Below are 19863 nucleotides of genomic sequence, written 5' to 3'. Positions count from 1 at the left end.
TACCTGTGGCTTTTAGTGCGCAAGTACCAAGGCTCACTCGAGAACGTGAGGCCAACACCGATGTCGATGCTCGGGCAGCTCGGGCCCATATTGCAGCCGCCATCTTGTCGAGCTGAAGACGAGCTCGAGGCGGTAAGGAACTGAAAATGTCTCTCGCAAAAATGCGAGTATACGAATGTGCACGTGACCTTGGCATACACACGCATACACAAGTGCCTGGGCGCTTATTGCTCGTCCTCGTCCCTGTCTCAGCGCCGCATCTACCTGCACACCTCTTCGTAATGTCTTCCAAGCGCAAATGGGATCAGGCCGCCCCTGAAGAGGCAGAGACTCCGACAAAAGCACCTAAGATTGAGGAAGGGAAGACCGCGTCAGAAGCAGCGGCTGCTGCCGCCGCCATCGCTGCAAAAATTGCTGCTCAGTTCGCGAACTCTGGAGGTGCTGCTGGCGGCTCAGGGCTACCGAAGGATCCTCATGATGCGGACTTCACGCATGACATTGATATAAACGACGTGAGGAACCGGTACCTGCTCACGAAGGGTTCGACGCAGACGCAGGTGAGCATCTATAATGCTTGAACTATTGATGTGTCGAATCCGAGGCATGTCATGTAGATCCATGAGGAGACGGGTGCTTCAATAAGTACGAAGGGCGTTTGGTATCCGGATCGATCCAAGGCGACAGAGAAGGATCCGCCTCTGTATTTACACATCTCGGCCACCACACAAGAGATACTACAGAGCGCGATTGACAAAGTGAATGAGTTGATTTCCATGGACATGGGCTCGCTGGTGGAGGACAAGAAGGACCGGATGAGGGAACGCGTGCGTGGTTTTCCTTTCAATCTGTCAATTTGCCCCTTACTGGCGTATTGTAGCGCAAATGGCCCGAAGAGAAGATTCCAGTTGGGATAGACTCCATCAGAAACTTTAACGTTCGAGCGAAGGTCGTTGGGCCTCAGGTATGGCATATCAAAATGGCCGTCTGACTCGACATGCGGTATCTGACGGTAACGCAGGGTATGTTCGTGAAATACATCCAGCAAGAGACTGGGACCCGCGTGCAAATAAAGGGAATCGGATCCGGCTTCGTCGATCAGGAGACTGGCCATGAACACGACGAACCTATGTACATCCACGTCACGTACGTTGTCTGTGCGCCTCCTTTATTCTCTGGCTCACGGGGTCTCTTAGTGGCCCGGATGATGGCCAAGTCGCGCGTGCGAAGGTCCTCACAGAAGACCTCCTAGAGGTTGTCCGCCAGGAACATTCCAAAGTTAAGGTGATCGTTCAACAACAACAGATGGAGCTGCACCAAGCACAAATCCAGTACGCCTACAGTGCCTATGCCGTATGTATATTTCGCTCATTCCTCTCTTTCTCTCCCTTGCATCCGTCATTGCCATTGACTATGATAGTCCCCTCTCGCTGCTCTTGCTATCAATATTATACCCGGCATGTACCCTCTGCGCGTGTGTTGCTAACGCTTTGATACTGTAGGGAGGATATGCGCCGCCACAACCGGGAAGTGCCCCGCCGCCACCGCCTCCAGGGGAGCAGCCTCCACCGCCACCGGATGGTGCTGCGGTGGCAGCCGGAGGATCTCCAGGACAGGCACAGGCAAACGCGGCACCGAATGCAAGCGACGCGGACGCTTATGCTGCGTACTGGTCAGTAGCGTGTTATAGTCTGTGTAAATGTTCGCTAATGGCTCGTTGTAGGGCTGCGTATGGCTACGATGTCAATTCGCCGGAATTCAAGGCGTGGCAGCAGCAACAATACGCAGCCTACTATGCACAGCAAGGATATGGTGCTGCTGGAGCGATGGGAAGTGCCCAGAGCCCCACGGCTCTGGGCGCCCCTCCGCCGAGCGAGCCTGCTCCGCCTCCGCCTCCTCCAGCGTAGCGCAAAGAGTGGTGGTGTTGCACTTGTTCGGTGTCTCATGCTGATCTATGCAGATGTCTTTTGGTATGGTGTCGTCTTATATCCGCTGCCGTGTTTTCTGCTGTCTTGCATGGCCGCGCTCATCGAGGTTCCTGGCGAGCGTATCGTGCGTGTAGTCGTAGGTTCTTTGTTCGCAGTCATCCTGCTCAATGTGTATAGCGTAGGGCAGTAGTGATGCAGTTTTTTTGCGGATAGGCAAGGCTGTACATTGATTCCCTTTTCCGTTGGCACGTTGGCTATCGGCGGTGACGTCGCTGTACCTGTCACAGCTAGAAGCAGTGAGTTGCTTATTTACCATGACCCCGAGTCGTCGCATTGTAAGTATGTATGTACTCGACGCCTCAGTTGAGAATCTTGGTAGCACTCACTCCGACACCGTTCCCTACTTTTTCGATGATCTCCTCCACACCCTTCTCTGCCCTGGCGAGCCCAAATCCATGTCCGACCTCCTTGTGACCCGCGACCACCCGCTGCCAGCCTTTCCCGTCGCCCTTCCTGTGCTCGATCGCTACCTTGCATACGCCTTCCATGGTCGTGATACTGCCGTCGTAGCCCAGCCCGCCTTTCTCTGGCGGCGCACGTGCTCGCGAGTCGTCAAAGATCAAATGCACGACCGTCAGCGAGAACATTGATGGCTGCAGAAAGACGATGTCGCCGCTGAGCGCGGGTACTAGGTGCGCGAGAGGTGCAAAGGACGACTGGGAGAGGAAATGGCGCAGGAGGTAGTAGGCCTCCACTGCGTGTGCCAACGCAAGCATTGTCGTGCATGACAAGTGCTTGAAGATCGCCTCACCTTTGCTCGCGAGCGTGAGCGCCTCGTATACCTCCCCGAAAGTGGGCGGCGGTCCCGCATCTGCGACGCAGAACGCCTGCCCGCCGATGTCCGGATTCGTACTCCCACGCTGCAGCTCGAGGAGGCGCTGCTCGTAACACAGATGTGCAAGCGAGCAGTTCTCAACGAATACGAATGACTGCATGATGTTCGCGATCCATGTCAGGTTCAGCTTCTTCACCAGGTATAGCCCCACGAGCAAGTCGCCGCCGGGCCCGTAGATGCCATTGCCCGGACGGATGCACCCCGTCCTCAGCACGCGGCCGCCGGATGGTGTGTTGTCGGCTGCACGTACGAGGCGTTCGCCCATGTGTTTTGAGACCGCGTAGTTCGAGAAATAGTCGTCATGTCGCGTCGGAATGAGGTTGTCATCGTCGTTGATGGGTTGCACGAAGTACTTTGGCTCCCTCTCCCAAGGCCATAGGCAGAAACGCGTGTTTCGTACGGAGATAGAACCCGAGGAAGTGTAGACGAGTATCGACGCGCCGATGCGGCGGGCGGCATCCAGGATGTTCTGCGTGCCCTTGACATTGACTTCCTCGGAGTATCGCAGCAGTGATCTCATGCGTTCGAAGAAGCGGATGGTGGCAGCAGTATGGAAGATAGTGACCTCGGGCTCAGGCTCGCCGGGTACATCAGAAGGAACAGGTGGCCACGGCTTGCTAAACGCAGCGTCGACTGCCTCTGCGTCTGATACGTCCACCTGCATGAAGTCCACATCCTTCGCAGTGCCTTCCATGAGGTCCTGACGGATAGGCGAGCGGATGTCGATGACTCTGATACGACGAGGGTCTTCACCGCGAGCCAGCAGATGCAAGACAATCCATCCGCCGAGGAAACCTGCCTATCCAAACTGTTCGCATAAGGAAGAAATTAACAGTAGATAAGAGCTCACCCCTCCAGTTACGATATACCTTCTGCCTGTCTTCGGTGGTAGCTTGTCACTGAGCAGAGAAGGCGGCGAGTCTGCGAGTCTGTCCACAGTGCGTTGTACGTCGCCCGCAATCCATCGCTTCGCAGAGAAGGCAGTGGCTGCGGAAGGCAGTCGACCTAGCTTTGAATCGTTGGCTCGAATATATAGTATGATGGCAAGCACTATGCCAACGGCGAGCCAGATCGTTGTGCCCATCTCGAGGGCGAGACAAGAAGGTCAGCGTTGAGAAGGCCGTTGCCGTGTATTTGTCGAAGTTGCGCCTCGGGATCACACAAATTTCTGACTTCCGGATCACCGAAATTGTATTGAGCTTCATGTCGACGTCGAAGAGAAGGTAAGAAAGCAAGGCGCAGGAGTGATTGGCGATCAGCGGCGAGTGCATGCGAAAGCGGTGCGGCGTAGTTGCGCGGTCGCCCTCTCATCAATTTGCGAGCAAAATCAGGCAAGATCTCTGCCCAATGCTGCAGCCTTCAGTTGGCCAACGCACCCTCATATATTTCCAATGATAGACGGTGACAGTGTGTATATTATATGAAAGTGCGATATGTCTCATCCCACCCTCTCCCCATACCCCCGACAACTACCAGCGCACCTGCAAAAAAAGGTCACGGGCCACTCAGCGCAACCTCCACGCCCGGCGGCGGGGTATCTGCGTGCCGCAGCTCGTCCTCGCTGACCATTGCATTCTCGGGGTGGGGCGGGTGGTAGTGCTTGAGCTGGTACTCCAGCTGCTCTTTGAGAACCTGCTGGCCTGAGGCCGCAGCGACAAAGCCGACGAAAGGCGGGGACGGGTTCAAAGGGCGCGTGCAGAACTCGGGGTGAGCTTGGAAACCGACAAAGTACGGGTGGTCTGAGTAAAATATCGTACATCAGCCAGCTTCCAGCACGAACTCGGACGAGTCGACGTACCGTGCAGCTCGAACACCTGCATCCGCTCGCCCTTCTCGTCTTTCCCAATGAAGGCCAGGCCGCTCGCGCTGAGCTTCTCAATGTATGCCGGGTTGACCTCGTAGCGATGGCGGTGACGCTCCCAGATCTTGCCTGCGCCGCCGTATAGCTTGCGCACCTTGCACCACTTCTCGCTCTCGGGCTCGAACACCGTCGGACGCAAGCCGAGACGCATCGTGCCGCCCATGTGGGTTTTTGAAATCTCAGGCATGAAGATGACGACGGGGTGCTTGGCTTCGGCATCGAACTCGGTTGAGGTAGCACCTGTAAAAATATTAGTATAAACTGACGCAAAAGAGGCCATGATATATCATGGAACCTCACCTGCGAGTCCGCAGACGTTCCTAGCCCACTCAACAACGGCGAGCTGGAAGCCAAAACAGATGCCTAGGAAGGGTATATTCTGTTCTCGGGCCCATTTGATTGCCAGCAACATGCCCTCGGTTCCACGCACACCGAATCCACCAGGCACCAGTATACCGCTATAGGGAACGCAATATCAAGAACAACTTCTGTATGATAGAGCGCACAACTCGTACCATGCCGAAACGACGGCTTTCCACGCATCATGGTATTTTGCTGGACTGGTGATCTGCGTCTCGGGCTCCAGATCTGACGAGTCTACCCACTACGATGAGAGGTAAAAGTCGGCCTAGGGCTACCTCCTCTAGGATATGATGTTAACGTACCTTTAGGATGAGCCGTCTATTACACCTGAAAGCGGAGTGTTCCAGGGATTTTGTGACGGACATGTACGAGTCCTGCAGATCGGTGTACTTGCCGACAAGGACGATGGTCACGTCATCAAACACACGCTCTTGCCTATGGGCACGTCGCATTGTTAGCGCATTTCACCTCTCAGCGCATTAAAGGGCAAACGCACCGCTTCGTGAGCTCTTTCCATCTCGTCCCGATGTCCTCACCTCTGTCCTTCATCTCCTGTGTAAGTTTGATACTATCAAGATTGAGGCGTTTTTGCAAGTACTCTACGATCCCTTGTGACTGCAAAAGCAGTGGAACGTGGTACACAGAAGACACATCGTGCACGCCGATGACTTGCTCCGGCGCGACATGACAGAACATGGAGATTTTTGCTTTCGTGGCGGGATCAAGGGGTTTTTGGACAATGAGACGGCAGGCAATCTGATGCTAGAACTAAGCAATGGATTTCAAAGGCGATGAAGTGCACGTACGAGATCAGCGAGAAGACCGAGACCACGAAGCGCGTGCACGGTTGTCTGGGTGGGTTTTGTTTTTTGCTCCCCGTGCATATCGGGTACGAGGGAGACATGAATGAGAGCGAAGTTCTCATGGCCGACACGGAACTGGAATTGACGCATGGCCTCAACGAAGGGAGCCGACTCTATATCACCAACGGTTCCTCCTAGCTGTATGCACGAGCAATATCAATTAAGCCGCTCCAGCACCAAGTTCTTATCGCGCACCTCGATAATGCAAACATCAGGCTCCTCTCCTGTTTCGTCAACGGGAATCTTCGAGACTCGCTCAATCCAGTCTTGGATGGCATTCGTGACATGAGGGACGATCTAATCAAACCATCTTCAGTCCAGTCAGGTCCATCGCGATGCGTATTGTATTGCTGAGGTTCAAGCTTTGGATATCCAGCAAGTGAAACTTACTTGGACAGTCTTCCCAAGATAATCCCCTCGCCGCTAGAACTTCCTTCAGCAACCTCGACCAGTCAAAGCAATGCCGATCGACAAACCTCCTTCTCTATCACCTCTCGATAGATCTTTCCAGTCGTGATGTTGTTATCGCGAGACAACGTAACATCCAGATATCGTTCGTAGTTGCCGAGATCAAGGTCGACTTCACCACCGTCATTCAAGACATACACCTCGCCTAATGTCTCTCTTAGAACTGTTCAGGAGCGCTCACACCAAGCATGCCCTCACCATGCTCCTGTGGCCGCATCGTTCCCGCATCTATGTTCATGTATGGGTCAATCTTGATGGCCGTGACCTTCAAGCCAGTCGTCTTCAGGAGCAAGCCTGTCGAGGAGGCTACAAGAACACTTGAACATAATCTGAGCTGACAGAGGCGATACGCTGGGGCGTACCAATCACGCCCTTCCCGATGCCGCTTACGACACCGCCCGAGACGAGGATGTACTTGGTCATTTCAGACGATGGTGTTGGTGGCGCAGAGCACGAGTCTGCAAAAGCGCTAAATTTGAGGCGCCCGCCAACCTATCCAGACGCGTGACGCGACGCGTCCGTCACACTTAAATAACACTGCATCACGCTTGGGCCACTGCTCCGCGCTCGCAGCTGGCGACCATGTTGCTCGGAAACCACGCTGATTATCAATGAAAATGAGGTCCGTAATGTAAGCAGAGAGCCATCACAATAAGATATATTGCCAGTAATGTCCTGTGTTTCCCATATCGGTGAGCTTTACAACGTAAAGAGATCGATGCACTGATATCCGTTCACCGGCTTTGCATGAATTCTCAAGATCTCACAGCCCATCGTATTGCCTCGATTGGCACCACCTGAGCTACCCAATCTGTCATGAAGACAGTGGAACGCTGGATATGACTACTATCTGTTGACAATGCCACTGGACAGAGCGGCCTTGGTGTCAACAAAACCAATTCGGTTCCTCGCCTCGCAGCATCATGGAACGTGTTCGAAGCCGAGAATACCACGGAACTAACCGAGATATATGAACCATCTTTTCCACTATCGCTAAGTAGGGATCCTTCGCTCTCCTCGAATTTCTGAGGTCCTCATCATGGGCACCTACATCCAGTCATCTGTGATTGGAGGCTGCGATGGCACATACTTCAATGATCTGCACGAACTCACTGACAAAGATGGTGAGCGCCACACCCGTCCGCGCGAGTGAATCCATACATGGCTCCGCAGGCCAGCTCATGCTTGATCTCAATCATCCTATCACCCGCATTGAGATATCTTCCGGATGGCTTGTAGGTGCCTTTTCCCTGCGTCTGACTCCGACATCGACTCATGCACTATGATACTGAGGTCGATGGATTGAAAGTCACCTACAAGCTCAGGCATCCTGGCTTGAGCAATATCACGTTGACACATGGCAAGTTCTATGAGCCCAACATGTCCGCTTTCGATCTCAAAGGTGCGTCAAGGCTACTCGTCCCCAATCAACCCCTTTGAACCTTACACTCCCAGAGTCGGAAATGATTCTAGCTATCTACGGCCGTGCCGGTTATCAGGATGTCTACAAGCAAAAACTTGTCAATAGGATGAGCTTTGTCATATTCGACCAGCACACCGGAGACACTCGGGTCCTGGGTGTGCGTATTCGTCTTGAGAGCATTTGAGTATTCTTTGACCCGATCCTTTGAAGCCTTTTGGCAGCAAGCCTAAGTTTGCCAACTTTTTTAATGGCTCAACTTACCATGTAGCCAACGTGATGGCCTTCGCCGGGTATGACAATGGCGGGAATGTACAAAAAAGTGAGTCTTCTTTTCAGCGTAGAAACCGAAAAATCGTATTGAGTTCAAGACTCCATGCAGATGGAATCTCCGGTCTGTCTTTCTGCACGAACGTCACAAGCGAATTGAACTGCCTCTAGGCCATGTTGCCTCCCGATGCAGAGTGAATAACGCTTGTGACCTTCGACAGGCTGGATGCTGATATCCTACATTCAATATGGCTGTGACGGAATTGTACCATCGCTCCTCTCTTACACAGTCAGATCAGAGCCCGAGAAGGCTCCTTCGTAGCCACAGGACGAGGAGGCATGCGCGTCGACAGGCATTTTGTCCCTCGCAGCCGGAAGATCGCATTCATTCTGAGGCTAGATCTGGATGAGCTATGCAACTGAATCGACAATGTCGAAGTCAGACCGCTTTCGGCGTATTACGAATCGTGCATTCTTCGTGTGCTCCGCGGGGCCTCCCATTAGCTGTGTCATCTTTCAGTGAGTGAACGAGTTCAAATGTCTCTTACGAGGGAAGCAGCAATGAGGGACGATCGATGATCTGTGATTGTGCCTTCATACGAATTACTTTCTCTAAATGAAGATGTTTTATGTAATGTGAATGAATACATATATATATCGCTTTGAACCGGTAAACTGAGAAGATTCCCTCCGTTGCAGGCTCCATGAGCCTCAGGCACCCTCACGAGATAGGTAATGTAGTTCGATCGCCGTTAGCATTCTGAGGCACACGTATGGGTACAAAGTGCTTTCATGCCATAGATACGTACATCACACGCATTGCTTGCAGGCAACATGACAACGACAACGAAAGCATGAACCCTAAATGTCCAACGAGGAACAGGAATATGTAGAAAGCACGGGCTTCCAAAGAATGCGCACGGATATAACTGCACACTCCTGCAGATGACCTTCGTTTGCTCTAGCATCGATCGCTTGACAAGCACGACCACAAATGAAACAGGTCGCGTTGCTCAAAGTGATGCAATGGTGTGTTCCACATCGCTGTTTGGTTTGGATAGCTTGCGAATGCTAAGTACTGACCTCTGCCGGCGGAATTCACGAGTCCAACGAAACAGGCATGGAGAGGAAATGACGGCGCGCGGCACTCAAAGTGTAATGCCATTGAAACAGAGCAGATGAGAGACTTGAGAAACGCAAACGCTCGCGAACGCGGATATATATAAACATTGTCAGGTCACGTGCCAAAACACGCTCAACCAACAAACACCAGCGCTAGTGCTCCCTCCAGGAAACGGATTTGAGTCTACTCGAGTACGCAAACGGTCAATCACCCACTTCAGCAGCAGCATCAGCCATCGTATTCGACAAGATCCCGAAATCCCCGAACCCTCCCGCACACCTTTCACGAACCAAAACAATGCTGCAAGCTGGTCTCATCCAAAACGCACACAGCGACCTCGTCACCGACGCGTCCTACGATTTCTACGGACTCCACCTCGCGACGTCCAGCCTCGATCAACGGTGAACAAGTTCTCCTTGCGATACCGTGGCGTTGATTCAGCGTTTTGACACGTCTCATCACACCGCTAGGATCAAAGTATGGCAGCTAGACGATCCCACCGGAAACTGGGCCGTGCAGGACGACTGGAAGGTACGTGCTACCGTTCTTTCACGTTTTCGAACGCTGTTCACATGTAAGCCGGCGCAGGCGCACGACGCGGCCATATCCAAACTCAGCTGGGCCCACCCCGAGTTCGGCACCGTCCTCGCGTCTGGATCTTTCGACCGTACCGTGAAGGTATGGGAGCAGACGATCGTCGCAGACGCGGACGCCTCACAGATGAGCGGCGGCAACGCCGGCCCTTCGGGTGTCTCGCGCTGGGCAGAACGCGCGACGTTCGCCGAGGCGAAAGGGACGGTGCGCGGCGTCGAGTTTGCCCCTCACTATTTCGGTCTCAAGTTGGTGCGTATTCTCTCTCGCTCGCTCACACCGTCCTGGCCCGGCCCCCCTCCCCCCATCTACTACTCCGCCAGACAACTGTCTGAACTGCCCGCAGGCGACCATATCCTCCGACAACAACCTGCGTATATACGAGTGCCGGGAACAGCCGTCACTGACAACCTGGCAATTGCTAGATGAGATTGACGTCGTGTCTCTCTCGTCTGCATCTGCATCTACATCGCGCGCTGCTGCGCTGAATGCCACATCGTCGACGCCGACGCAACCGGCCGCGACGCTAGAAGCGGTGTCTGCCTCCCTGGCGCCCCATGCTGCACAACAGCAACAACAGTCCCAAGTGCCAAGTCGGCCGGGATTAGGCACTCGCGAGGTAGGCGTCAACGAAGGGCAATCTGGCTTTGGTGGTGCTGATTCCCGCGGGCAGGCTGACGGAGGATGGTGCATATCCTGGTGCAAAGATCGGTATTGGGGAGAGGTGATTGCTGCAGGTTGCGGCATCAACGGCGTCATCAAGGTACGTGTTATGTTGTCTCTCGCTCGCATTCGAGCGCCGCTCAGAGTCCCTGCAGGTCATCCAACTCCATCCATCCGGACGCGCAATGAACGTGCTGACCCTCGACCCGTCACCAACGGCGTACGCGTCTTCCGGCGAGGCCACCGCAAGGGGCACCTCGACGCCAACAGAAGGCGAGCCGCCGACGCCGTTCGCGATCACGTCCGTCGCGTGGGCGCCGTCGTGCGGGCGTTCGTACCACCTTGTCGCGACCGGGGGGCGGGACGGGCACGTACGGATCTGGCGCGTGAAGCCCCCGACGCCGGGCTCGGATACTGAGGGTGATGCGGATGCAGAGGAGAGCAGGTGGTCCGCGAGCGTTGTTGCTGATTTTGACGACCACAAGTGTGTGCCCCTCCAACTGCGTGCATGGGGACTGCTCTAACTTGAACTTCCTCCCGCTCCCTGCTTCGAAGATCGGCCGTCGGGCGAGTCGAGTGGAATGTCACGGGGTGCGGATCTAATCTTAGTGATTAGATGAGATAAGATGGGATTGACGATCATCGATTTGCAGAACCATCCTCTCGTCGGCAGGGAACGATGGGCGGGTGCGGTTATGGAAGATGACCGCGGGCAACGTCTGGAGGCCCGCGGGACACATCAGCGTTGAGCAGGCGGAGGAGGAGCAGGTGGACGTTGATATGGACGATAACGCGGTTGAGGACTAGACTATATTCGGTATGTTAATCGCCAGCTTCCTCCCGGGCCAGTTGTGTTCACCGGTTCTGGTCTCATCCGTGCACCGTGCACTACAGTCAGCAGGGGGCGCTGGTCCATGGTGTGCCACTGTCGCTGTCGTCGTTGCTGGATTTCTATGGCCTCGTACGTAAGATATGATTTCTAATGGCTGCGATGCAGTGATTGGCCGTCACCTCCTCGCATATCCTACATCCGATGGATAGAATGTTTGGGCTTGGCCTGTGCTCGGCCTTGAAAGTACGCATGTGGACGGATAATCCCGTCTCGCGGTGCAACCGGCCGCTCCCACCCATGTCCGGGTGGTCTTGAGAAAGGGCTTGGGTTCAATCTATCAGCGCAGCTGAGGTGGTGAGAACTGAGAGGTCGGATGTGCGCAACCGAGGTTCAAGGTTCACAACAGAAGCTCTCCCTTTTTTTTTCCGAATGAATAGTTCGAGCTGTCCTTGGCTGCTATAGTGCCCGACCGCTCCCTCCCCCGTCGCTGTGTGCGGCAAGGAGCGAACGAATAGATATCTTCTCATGAGATGTGTCAAATACAGATTCTGCCTTTCCTTTGCGAAACACGGTTGCTACACGAAAAGGCGCGTCCGTGAGTTTCGCGATGGCAATATACGCTAGTGCTTAGCTAGGGATGGGTTATGCCATCTTGAAACATTGACTGCGCAGCGTAGGCGCCCGCGCCTTACCGCCGGGATTAGTCTAAGTCGCAGATCGAATGCCCGCCCCGACGATGAGTTCAACCTCTTTTCTAACCCGATCATCGCAATCCCCGGAGTACATATGTGATGCGACACTCCCCGTCTCTCCTGCGGTCGGTCCCAAACTACTGTGCGAGTCTCCACGCGCCCTCCTTCCTCTGCGTGAGGGACTCGACCCTCCACCTCCGCCTCTCCCGCAGCCCGTCTGCCACCGGCCATGTCGTTCATCACAACGGTCCGGAGTGAGTGCCGTCTCCTTTGCGGTCTGCAGTGATGACTTATGTGATGATGATGGGGTTGCCAGTCGTGGCCACGGTCTGTGCTGCGGCGGCGATGTGCACGACCTCCCTTCGTTTGTGGTATCGGTACAGCCGAAGACACTTGGGATACGATGACGCCTGGGCTGCATTGGCGCTCGTGACTTACTGCTTCCTGCTTGCGGGTGCATATCTGCGATCGGACCGCACGGCCACGTACGAGCAGCGGGTCACTGGGTACTTTATGCTCAACGCGACGTTCACCACGGTCATATGGTGAGAATTATGAAGGGACACACCAGTCTATTATGCGACCGCCTGATGGGTGGTCCCCCCTTCTTCAGGTTCGCGCGGCTGAGCATATTGTTCTCGATCATGAGGATCATTCCGACTCTCATGGTTCTGCGGCGCTACGCGTACGCAGCGGCTGTCCTGTTCCTTGCAGAGTGGATTGTCCTGCTGGTCCAGAAGACGTGGACATGCGAGCACTATGATGCGTGGAAGACCGACCGCGCAGCGCAGTGCGTCATGGGCAATGCCGTCGGTGCGGTCGAGTTGGCCAGTAAGTGCCCCCCCAATCCTTTGTTCATTAGAATTGCTAATGGCGCATCGCGGTTCATAGCGGACATCTCCGCCGACCTCATTCTGGTCATCCTCCCCATCCGTCTGTTCTGGGACATCAGCATCTCCGAGCCGCGGCGCAAGCTCCTCATCACCATCTTTTCCGCAAGCCTCATCACCACCGTCGTCAGCGTGGTCCACGACGCTTACGAGCTCGGGCCCGACCGCAACGCCGAGGCCATCGCCGCACACGTCGAGGTGCGCATCCCCTTCGCCCCTTTCACGTTCCCCCAGCGCCTCCGCTCACCCGTCTCTGCCAGGCATCCACCTCACTCGTCATCTGCAACCTCGCCGTGCTCGTCACCTGGCTCGTCCGCGCGATCCGACAAATGGAGGACGTCGAGTCCGGCAGGACATCCGACTACACGTCGAGCAACAAGCATCGGCGCAACAAGAGCGGGCGCGACGGCACCGGCACCCGGCTTACGACCATTCGCTTCGAACAGCCTGCGATCGTGCTCAGTACGATGGACGAGTCCGCGAGCGACGCGTGCTCCAGCAAGACCGCCGCCGCCGCCGCCGCCGTGCGCGGCGAGCTTGAGGACCTCGCCCTCGATCCGGCCGCGGTGTCGTTTGCGGAGGTGAAGAAGCAGAATGAGCATCGCGATAGCTATGGCGATTCGGTCATATCAAAATGATCGGTGCGCGATCGCGCGCCGCTCGCCGCTCGGCCCGGCGGTACGGCTCCTCCCTCACCTGCATACGTATATATATCGCCTTTATTTGCTTGGGTACCATATGTTCTGCTAAGACGCGGCGAGGGCGCTGCGAAAAATTACGGCTAACTGTATTTTGTCGTTGTTACTTTTAGATGTTGCGTTGTCGTATCGTGCGCCGCGGTCGAGGATTGGAGAAGTCACTAGTCAGTGGTCGAGGATTCGCTGTTGCATTGTTGCGTGGATTTGGAACGCAAAGCGGAGGGCGGAAGGCACACCTCACCGTGTATATTATCCCCAGGCACTTGCCTAGCTCGGCTATCGCCTTGCAATATTGGTTCATGATGGATGGTTACCGGTGTTCACCCCGCGCAAGTTACGCGCCATCTCAAGGAATGAGGCGTTCAAGCCGATTACTTCACCCTACTCAAAAACGAACGCATCCAACCACTCGAACAACGCTCGCTGGCGTTCGTGTACACGTGCACGTCACTGCGGCCTCACCGCGATCTTCACGGCCTCGCGGCTGTTCAGCTTATCCAGCGCCTTTTGGTATTCCGCGATCGTGAAGACATCCGTCACCTATGGCAACCAGGGAGACCCATCAGTGCTCAGCTGTCGCGGGACGACGGTCGCCGCAGGTACTGGTATAGCGAGCGACTAATCCGGCTTACCATGCCCTTGATGCGGATCTTCCCGCTATCTAGGTACTGCACCGCGCGAGGGAAGCAGTGCGTCTGTGCGAAGGAGCCGATGATCTATGCGGGTGCAGCTCGTCAGGTCTCGATTTGATTTCTCTTTTATGGACGCGTTGGACGGGCGAACGCGCACTACACCTGAGGAGTGCCGTTCAAAGAGGTGAGTCGTTCTCCGAAGATGTGCGACATACCACAGCAAACGACTAAAGTCCCCACAACAGTCAGTCACTTTCGTTTTCTGTAGATGCAACGTGAAGAGGAGCTTACCTTTGAAGAGCACGTCGTCGTCTCCAGCCCGCAGAACGGGCACTTGGCGCACATCAAACCTTTACGGCTGCTGGGTGTTTGAGCCCGTGCTCCGCATCGAACGTGAACGCGCCACGCACTTCGTAGTACACGGCTCATCACATAAATATTGTGAACGTGAAGTGCCGGCTACAGAATTTGTGACCATTGTGTGACCGCGCTCGTCGTAGCGGGCGCTGCCGGCACCGGCCCTACCACCTTATGTGTGTAATAAGTGAATTGGAAGCAGATGAGATGCGCCATCTACTCGACATCTACTTGAAATATGTGTGACATCAGTAGAATGCAATCATATTATACGATGCGAAATCTGCGATTTCACGGGAGTTGCCGGTCCTCTGTCAGCATCTCTTACTGCTTAGTAAGCAAGCGTTCGGCTCAACGCTCGCCTCTTTTCCTAATGATTCCTGCAACCTACCCTGGGGCCATTCCTACCTCAGCATTAGCGCAGCCATTTATCACTGAGCAGCTTGAGAAGATTGAAAAATCCCCTGCTTCGACAAACGACAAGAATCTACTCAGAGCCGCCATCTTATACGCACCATCCCTGCGCGGCAAGCTCAATATTGCATGGGCAGTACACGATGTTGGACCGGAACAATTGACTGACCTTGCGTACTACTACTGGACAAACATAATTGTGCGTGGTACGTTGCTTCTACTTTCCATGGTACAGCTCTGAATACGACGTGCGGTAGTTCGGTCCGCCGGAGGGAGAACACCAGCTCCCAGCAGTCATCCCTCTCGCAAAGATTTTGAACCGACTGTGAAACCTGAGCCTGCGAAGGGTCTCAGTGTCCTGAAGGCCGAGGTGTGTTTGCTTGTATCTGTACGCAGGCCGACTTTGACCTAGCTCATGCAGGCTCTGGTGCGCGATGGATACAAATGCGTCATAACCGAGAAAGTAGATTGGAAGCATGTAGCTGAAGTGAAGATCAGGACGGGCTTAGGCAAAGCGGAAGCAGCGCATATTATGCCTTTCAGTCTGAACGACTTCGAGGAGACGAACGTTCCCACGGTGCGCTACAATGGCTCCATGTGCGTTCTGAGAGACTCGAGTGCTCAGCAATGTGATAGCTGGCCAACAAGACTGCAATATGGACAGCCTTACAAGCATTTTCTGGTCGTATACTGGACGGTCTCAAGGGAAATGGCATCAACTCTCTGGAGAACGTGCTTACCCTTGAGGCTTGCATGCATCAGATGTTCGGTGAGCTTGTACTGGCCCTCGAACCCGTAGAGGTGAGTCTCGCTCATATCGCTTACCGAGTGTATTATGACTGAATGACCACAAATAAGGCAAAACCCAACGTTTACCGCATTCTCACTTGGGGTAACGCGACGGATTCTCGAGAATTTCTACCCGAAGTCGTCACTTTAAGTGACCATTCCAATTCTGGGAAGGCGTTGGTAAGCCTTTCTATTTCGCAAATTGCACCTTCATCCCTCATACCCATGGTCTTGTTTCATTCAGCCCAACCGGGCCTACTTATCACTTCATGCTGCAATATGTAAGGTTCTTCACGCGTCCGGCCGCGCAGAAGAGTTGGACAGAATTCTCGAGGATCTGAACGAGGGTGAGACGCCTGTCCTCTCACATGATGGTAGCACGGCAGATCTACTCGAGATAGCTCTACTGAGGGCCGTTGCGGTACACTGAATCATTCTTGCACGAGTGGAAATGTAATCTTGTCTCGTCGTGCCGCTTAGAATAATATGAGCACACACTGTAGCCAAAAGCTATCGCCCGTTGAGCTCGAAGATATATGATTGCCACTTCGATTCAGCCATAGAGCTCACCGGATTTGACGAAAGCACCCAAATCTCAAAGAGTTGCAACCAGAGCTGAAGAAGGAAAAGCTGCAGCTAAAGCAGGACAAATAAAGACGATCACAAAATGTTGAGCACGTACGCAACGATGCTATATGCTGCCATCCTGCGTTCCGTGTGGCTGAGAGAAGCGAATGAAAGATCGCCGACCGCTCACTACATACTCCTTCCCCGAACACGGTAGTAAAGAAAAGTTTCAAGCTGACCATTGACACGGGAGCCGAACTTTCCCACCCTCAGGCCTGATTGGCACGGGCCGATGGAGATTTACTGTTGCACTGTTGCGGGGATTGGCATGCAAAGCGGAGGGCGGAAGGCACACCTGACCATGTATATTATCCTCAGGCACTTGCCAGGCTCGGCTATCGCCTTGCAATATTGGTTCATGATGGATGGTTACCAGTGTTCACCACGAGTGAGGCGTTCAAGCCGATACGCTCGCTCGTACACGTCACTGCGGCCTCACCGCGATCTTCACGGCCTCGCGGCTGTTCAGCTTATCCAGCGCCTTTTGGTATTCCGCGATCGTGAAGACGTCCGTCACCTATGGCAGCCAGGGGCGATCCATCAGTGCTCAGCTGTCGCGGGACGGGTGTAGCGAGCGACTAATCCGGCTTACCATGCCTTTGATGCGGATCTTCCCGCTATCTAGGTATTGTACCGCGCGAGGGAAGCAATGCGTTTGCGCGAAGGAGCCGATGATCTACGCGGGAGCAGCTCGTGTCAGGTTTGGATTTTCTGGATGCGTGGGACGGGCGAACGCTCACTCACTCGGATTTCGTCCCCGAAGATCTTGGCTGGCGACCAGTGGACGGTCGACGAGCGGTCGTACACGCCGTAGATCATCAGCGTCCCGCCCCTGCGCACGTAGTTGATCGCGTCGTTCGCGACCTTTTCCGAGCCGGTTGCCTCAACCTACCAACACGCACAGGCGCGATCAAACCCATCCGTATCACACGACCGACCGACACACAGACACAGAAAAGGACACGCACGACGACATCAAACCCATACGGATACTCCTTCCTCAGCCGCTCCCACTGCGGCCCGGGATCCTCCCTATCAAGCTCAACATACGCGTCTCCCGCGTCGAGATTTATCGCCACCTGGGTCTTGATCCCCTTGTTCGCGGCGATGACGACGCGCATCGCGCCGTTGAGCTTGAGGAGCTGCGCGAGGATGAGGCCCGTGGGCCCCGCTCCGATCACGAGCGCCTCGACGCCCACTGGCGCGGAGAGCTGGTCCATCCCGTGGATGGCACATGCGGCGGGCTCGACGAGCGTCGCTTCTTCGTCGGTGAGGTTGTGGATCTTGTAGACTTTGCTGGCGTGGCTGACGAACGTGTCAGGGTCAGTTGGCGGGGTACGGGGTAACTTGCGAGGTGGGCGTTTGGATGAAGGGGTGTGCTTACAATGTGATGTATTCGCTAAAACCGCCGCGCTCGGCTGAGCTCACGCCCTTCCCGAGGAAGTTCTCGCAGAGGAGTGAGGTGCCTCTGCGGCAGTAGAAGCACGCGCCGCACTGGTCGACGCTGATGGCAGCTTCCACTTCGTGAGTATTTCTGAGGACTGACCGTTACGCCTGGATCTGCTACTACTCGGTCTCCCATGGCAAACCCGTGGACGTTCTTTCCGTAGTCTGCGACTATGCCGACGACTTCGTGGCCAGGGACCAGCTGATGGAAAGACGGCGTGACTTTGACTTTGAGAATACAAATGAGAATGTGACGGTTGCCTCACGGGAAATGTGGTGATGAACTCTCCGTCGTGTACGTGATTGTCGGTACCGCACACACCTAAGGAGCACCGTTCAAAGAGGTGAGTCGTTCTCCAAAGGTGTGCGACACACCACAGCAAACGACTAAAATCCCCACGATAGTCAGCCATTCTTATTTCGTGTGACTGCAACTTCAAGAAGAGCTTACCTTTGAACAACACATCGTCGTCTCCAACCTGCGGAACGGGCACTTGGCGCACGTCGAACTTTCGCGGCTGCTGGTTGCTTGAGCCCGTGCTCTGCATGGAACATGAACGCATCACGTACTTCTTCGTAGTACACGGCGTTCATCATTGCAGCAGACATACTGAAACAACCTGAGAATCTTGACTGGAAAGCTGCTAGGCCGATGACAAGAAGATGGATGTCAATGTGCTGATGCGCTATGATAACCCCCTGGCTGGCTATATAGTCCTGCGGGAGAGCTCACCTAATCGTGGACATGCTAGACAGTCCCAGTGACCGCTCCTCCGGACCGCGAATGTCGAGCCGGCGATAATTGCAAGTTGGCGAAGTTTGTCCGACTGATTGGCGCTGCGTGTACATGTCAGGAGGCTCGACGGTCTGTCTATGATTTCCTTGACCATCCATCGAGGAAACAATGTATCCCTGAAAGCAGGACAGTTCGTTGTGCAGCTCATCGCTCCGAAGATCGATTTTCGATTTCATGAAACTCACGCTATAAGTGTAAGTCCGTGATATGGTACAGTGAAGGAATGAGAACTTTGCGACTGGACGTAAATCGCTCACATCCTGCGGCTGTGAGGATTTAACCGGCACTAATTCATGAAAAGACTTGAACCGCACAAGGGGAAGAGCAATGATCGATCCTACCGCGGCTCTCCGAAACATTCGATGCCTGCGAGATGGTGGACATCCGCATTCTCTTGACTATACCCTCTATACAGAGGCAATGCGACTTAGCGGCAGTGCAAGAGAAAAGCGATGAGCGATCCTATCGCAGCTCTCTGAAAGAGCCAACGCATGTGAGGGAAAATTCGCATTCTTTTGGCCTTAACGGAACTATACACTCCATGTAGGGAATCGACGCAGCCTAGCGGCAGTGCAATTCGCTGGTAGCGTTCGTGTAGAATGATAGTCCGACGATTCCATCTGTTCTCATGATCATATCGTATTCGCGCCGCTGGTAAGGAGCCACTCACGATGTTGTTTGCCTTTAGTGCCGATGTCGTAGCCTGCAAAGGCTATAACATTGGATACATGGAAAGATGACCCACTGGACCGGTTGCTAGCTCCGGATCTGTTGTCACGAGTCTTGCACGGCAATGTGTTCAGTGCAGTATCCAAGCTCTCTCATTGCACGTACGTACGCCTAAAACACGCCAGCTTGCGTTCTGTTGGTCAAATATGATAAAGTCGATGCTGTTGATGAGCTTCTGCTTGTAGAAATATTGGTAACCAGCACGGCCATAGATAGCCAGGATGATCTCCGAATCTAGAATAGATATGAGCCCAGCGATCATCTCGATGAATAATAGTATCAGCCTTGACACACCTTTCAAGTCTATGGTTACGCAGTTGTCCTCGGAGTCAGAAAAACTGCCATGCGTCACCGTGAGATTCTTAAGGCCAGGATGTTTGAGTTAAGGCTCCAACATTTCTATCTATTTACTATGTTACATAGTTTTAACTGTTTACTATATCTGTTTATTTACAGTTGGGCCTGTACATAGTAAATAGATGTATATATATAGTATAAATAGTTTTATGATGATATAGG

The 19863-nt window shown here is 54.2% G+C and overlaps 11 protein-coding genes across 11 annotated transcripts; 6 read left to right on the top strand and 5 right to left on the bottom strand.

The window, feature by feature from the left end:
* Positions 1 to 281: 281 nt before the first annotated feature.
* Positions 282 to 1491, top strand: LAESUDRAFT_644654 (uncharacterized protein; the record flags this gene model as incomplete). The annotated part of the gene is made up of 5 exons (XM_040903870.1): positions 282 to 557; positions 615 to 824; positions 878 to 961; positions 1019 to 1143; positions 1194 to 1491. The coding sequence occupies 5 exons, from the start codon at positions 282 to 284 to the stop codon at positions 1489 to 1491; spliced, it is 993 nt and encodes a 330-aa protein (XP_040767990.1).
* Positions 1492 to 1673: 182 nt separating this feature from the next.
* Positions 1674 to 2199, top strand: LAESUDRAFT_417277 (uncharacterized protein). Its single transcript, XM_040902375.1, has one exon. The coding sequence runs from the start codon at positions 1729 to 1731 to the stop codon at positions 2113 to 2115; it is 387 nt and encodes a 128-aa protein (XP_040767989.1). The 5' UTR covers positions 1674 to 1728; the 3' UTR covers positions 2116 to 2199.
* A 97-nt stretch (positions 2200 to 2296) lies between these two features.
* Positions 2297 to 4055, bottom strand: LAESUDRAFT_672926 (NAD(P)-binding protein; the record flags this gene model as incomplete). The annotated part of the gene is made up of 2 exons (XM_040905508.1): positions 3671 to 4055; positions 2297 to 3619 (listed from the first exon to the last, which is right to left on the bottom strand). Coding segments are annotated over exons 1-2 (1557 nt in total), but the record flags the coding sequence as incomplete, so codon positions are not given.
* A 127-nt stretch (positions 4056 to 4182) lies between these two features.
* LAESUDRAFT_693773 (CTP synthase) lies at positions 4183 to 6822 on the bottom strand. The gene is made up of 12 exons (XM_040906174.1): positions 6738 to 6822; positions 6574 to 6681; positions 6384 to 6520; positions 6298 to 6330; positions 6103 to 6204; positions 5851 to 6045; positions 5541 to 5800; positions 5347 to 5479; positions 5197 to 5285; positions 4982 to 5139; positions 4619 to 4921; positions 4183 to 4559 (listed from the first exon to the last, which is right to left on the bottom strand). Exons 1-12 carry the CDS (start codon positions 6796 to 6798, stop codon positions 4315 to 4317), a joined length of 1824 nt encoding a protein of 607 aa, XP_040767987.1. The 5' UTR covers positions 6799 to 6822; the 3' UTR covers positions 4183 to 4314.
* A 559-nt stretch (positions 6823 to 7381) lies between these two features.
* LAESUDRAFT_721581 (uncharacterized protein) lies at positions 7382 to 8616 on the top strand. Its single transcript, XM_040908034.1, has 6 exons — positions 7382 to 7499; positions 7549 to 7610; positions 7669 to 7777; positions 7831 to 7955; positions 8009 to 8117; positions 8167 to 8616. The coding sequence occupies exons 1-6, from the start codon at positions 7415 to 7417 to the stop codon at positions 8223 to 8225; spliced, it is 549 nt and encodes a 182-aa protein (XP_040767986.1). The 5' UTR covers positions 7382 to 7414; the 3' UTR covers positions 8226 to 8616.
* Positions 8617 to 9151: 535 nt separating this feature from the next.
* On the top strand, positions 9152 to 11259 carry LAESUDRAFT_721580 (WD40 repeat-like protein). Its single transcript, XM_040908033.1, has 8 exons — positions 9152 to 9589; positions 9659 to 9719; positions 9777 to 10031; positions 10126 to 10398; positions 10453 to 10542; positions 10598 to 10926; positions 10998 to 11033; positions 11096 to 11259. The coding sequence occupies exons 1-8, from the start codon at positions 9486 to 9488 to the stop codon at positions 11247 to 11249; spliced, it is 1302 nt and encodes a 433-aa protein (XP_040767985.1). The 5' UTR covers positions 9152 to 9485; the 3' UTR covers positions 11250 to 11259.
* Positions 11260 to 12269: 1010 nt separating this feature from the next.
* On the top strand, positions 12270 to 13494 carry LAESUDRAFT_644408 (uncharacterized protein; the record flags this gene model as incomplete). The annotated part of the gene is made up of 4 exons (XM_040903854.1): positions 12270 to 12511; positions 12580 to 12797; positions 12858 to 13054; positions 13117 to 13494. 4 exons carry the CDS (start codon positions 12270 to 12272, stop codon positions 13492 to 13494), a joined length of 1035 nt encoding a protein of 344 aa, XP_040767984.1.
* Positions 13495 to 14001: 507 nt separating this feature from the next.
* On the bottom strand, positions 14002 to 14531 carry LAESUDRAFT_755752 (uncharacterized protein; the record flags this gene model as incomplete). The annotated part of the gene is made up of 4 exons (XM_040912067.1): positions 14002 to 14094; positions 14187 to 14270; positions 14402 to 14413; positions 14478 to 14531. 4 exons carry the CDS (start codon positions 14529 to 14531, stop codon positions 14002 to 14004), a joined length of 243 nt encoding a protein of 80 aa, XP_040767983.1.
* Positions 14532 to 14893: 362 nt separating this feature from the next.
* LAESUDRAFT_721578 (uncharacterized protein) lies at positions 14894 to 16302 on the top strand. The gene is made up of 6 exons (XM_040908032.1): positions 14894 to 15163; positions 15215 to 15327; positions 15379 to 15534; positions 15594 to 15758; positions 15816 to 15926; positions 15991 to 16302. The coding sequence occupies exons 1-6, from the start codon at positions 14917 to 14919 to the stop codon at positions 16174 to 16176; spliced, it is 978 nt and encodes a 325-aa protein (XP_040767982.1). The 5' UTR covers positions 14894 to 14916; the 3' UTR covers positions 16177 to 16302.
* A 327-nt stretch (positions 16303 to 16629) lies between these two features.
* Positions 16630 to 18464, bottom strand: LAESUDRAFT_809947 (GroES-like protein). Its single transcript, XM_040914177.1, has 10 exons — positions 18390 to 18464; positions 18271 to 18337; positions 18195 to 18206; positions 18086 to 18141; positions 17920 to 18021; positions 17758 to 17867; positions 17342 to 17678; positions 17118 to 17261; positions 16966 to 17049; positions 16630 to 16890 (listed from the first exon to the last, which is right to left on the bottom strand). Exons 1-10 carry the CDS (start codon positions 18426 to 18428, stop codon positions 16798 to 16800), a joined length of 1044 nt encoding a protein of 347 aa, XP_040767981.1. The 5' UTR covers positions 18429 to 18464; the 3' UTR covers positions 16630 to 16797.
* A 950-nt stretch (positions 18465 to 19414) lies between these two features.
* Positions 19415 to 19606, bottom strand: LAESUDRAFT_644403 (uncharacterized protein; the record flags this gene model as incomplete). Its single annotated transcript, XM_040903853.1, has 1 exon — positions 19415 to 19606. One exon carries the CDS (start codon positions 19604 to 19606, stop codon positions 19415 to 19417), a length of 192 nt encoding a protein of 63 aa, XP_040767980.1.
* Between the last annotated feature and the right edge of the window lie 257 nt (positions 19607 to 19863).

The sequence above is a fragment of the Laetiporus sulphureus genome, assembly GCF_001632365.1.
Source record: "Laetiporus sulphureus 93-53 unplaced genomic scaffold LAESUscaffold_5, whole genome shotgun sequence".
Taxonomy (NCBI): domain Eukaryota; kingdom Fungi; phylum Basidiomycota; class Agaricomycetes; order Polyporales; family Laetiporaceae; genus Laetiporus; species Laetiporus sulphureus.
Note: the sequence above shows the minus strand (reverse complement) of the source record. Positions and strands in the feature narration are given on the sequence as shown.

Excerpts from the sequence above, each read along its gene's own strand:
- LAESUDRAFT_417277 (XM_040902375.1), top strand. The coding sequence starts at position 1,729 with ATGGCTACGATGTCAATTCGCCGGAATTCAAGGCGTGGCAGCAGCAAC.
- LAESUDRAFT_721581 (XM_040908034.1), top strand. The coding sequence starts at position 7,415 with ATGGGCACCTACATCCAGTCATCTGTGATTGGAGGCTGCGATGGCACA. Across the intron at positions 7,611-7,668 it reads AGATATCTTCCGGATGGCTT|GTCGATGGATTGAAAGTCAC; the intron begins GTAGGTGCCTTT and ends TATGATACTGAG. Across the intron at positions 8,118-8,166 it reads TGGCGGGAATGTACAAAAAA|ACTCCATGCAGATGGAATCT; the intron begins GTGAGTCTTCTT and ends ATTGAGTTCAAG.
- LAESUDRAFT_693773 (XM_040906174.1), bottom strand. The coding sequence starts at position 6,798 with ATGACCAAGTACATCCTCGTCTCGGGCGGTGTCGTAAGCGGCATCGGG. Across the intron at positions 5,801-5,850 it reads TCGGTCTTCTCGCTGATCTC|ATTGCCTGCCGTCTCATTGT; the intron begins GTACGTGCACTT and ends TTCTAGCATCAG. Across the intron at positions 5,286-5,346 it reads ATAGACGGCTCATCCTAAAG|TGGGTAGACTCGTCAGATCT; the intron begins GTACGTTAACAT and ends CTCTCATCGTAG.
- LAESUDRAFT_809947 (XM_040914177.1), bottom strand. The coding sequence starts at position 18,428 with ATGTCTGCTGCAATGATGAACGCCGTGTACTACGAAGAA. Across the intron at positions 17,868-17,919 it reads TAGCAGATCCAGGCGTAACG|TGCGGCGCGTGCTTCTACTG; the intron begins GTCAGTCCTCAG and ends AGCGTCGACCAG. Across the intron at positions 17,050-17,117 it reads TCTTCGGGGACGAAATCCGA|ATCATCGGCTCCTTCGCGCA; the intron begins GTGAGTGAGCGT and ends GCTCCCGCGTAG.
- LAESUDRAFT_721580 (XM_040908033.1), top strand. The coding sequence starts at position 9,486 with ATGCTGCAAGCTGGTCTCATCCAAAACGCACACAGCGACCTCGTCACC. Across the intron at positions 9,720-9,776 it reads CCGTGCAGGACGACTGGAAG|GCGCACGACGCGGCCATATC; the intron begins GTACGTGCTACC and ends AAGCCGGCGCAG. Across the intron at positions 10,399-10,452 it reads CGGGATTAGGCACTCGCGAG|GCTGACGGAGGATGGTGCAT; the intron begins GTAGGCGTCAAC and ends TCCCGCGGGCAG.
- LAESUDRAFT_721578 (XM_040908032.1), top strand. The coding sequence starts at position 14,917 with ATGATTCCTGCAACCTACCCTGGGGCCATTCCTACCTCAGCATTAGCG. Across the intron at positions 15,164-15,214 it reads GACAAACATAATTGTGCGTG|TTCGGTCCGCCGGAGGGAGA; the intron begins GTACGTTGCTTC and ends GACGTGCGGTAG. Across the intron at positions 15,927-15,990 it reads CCAATTCTGGGAAGGCGTTG|CCCAACCGGGCCTACTTATC; the intron begins GTAAGCCTTTCT and ends TGTTTCATTCAG.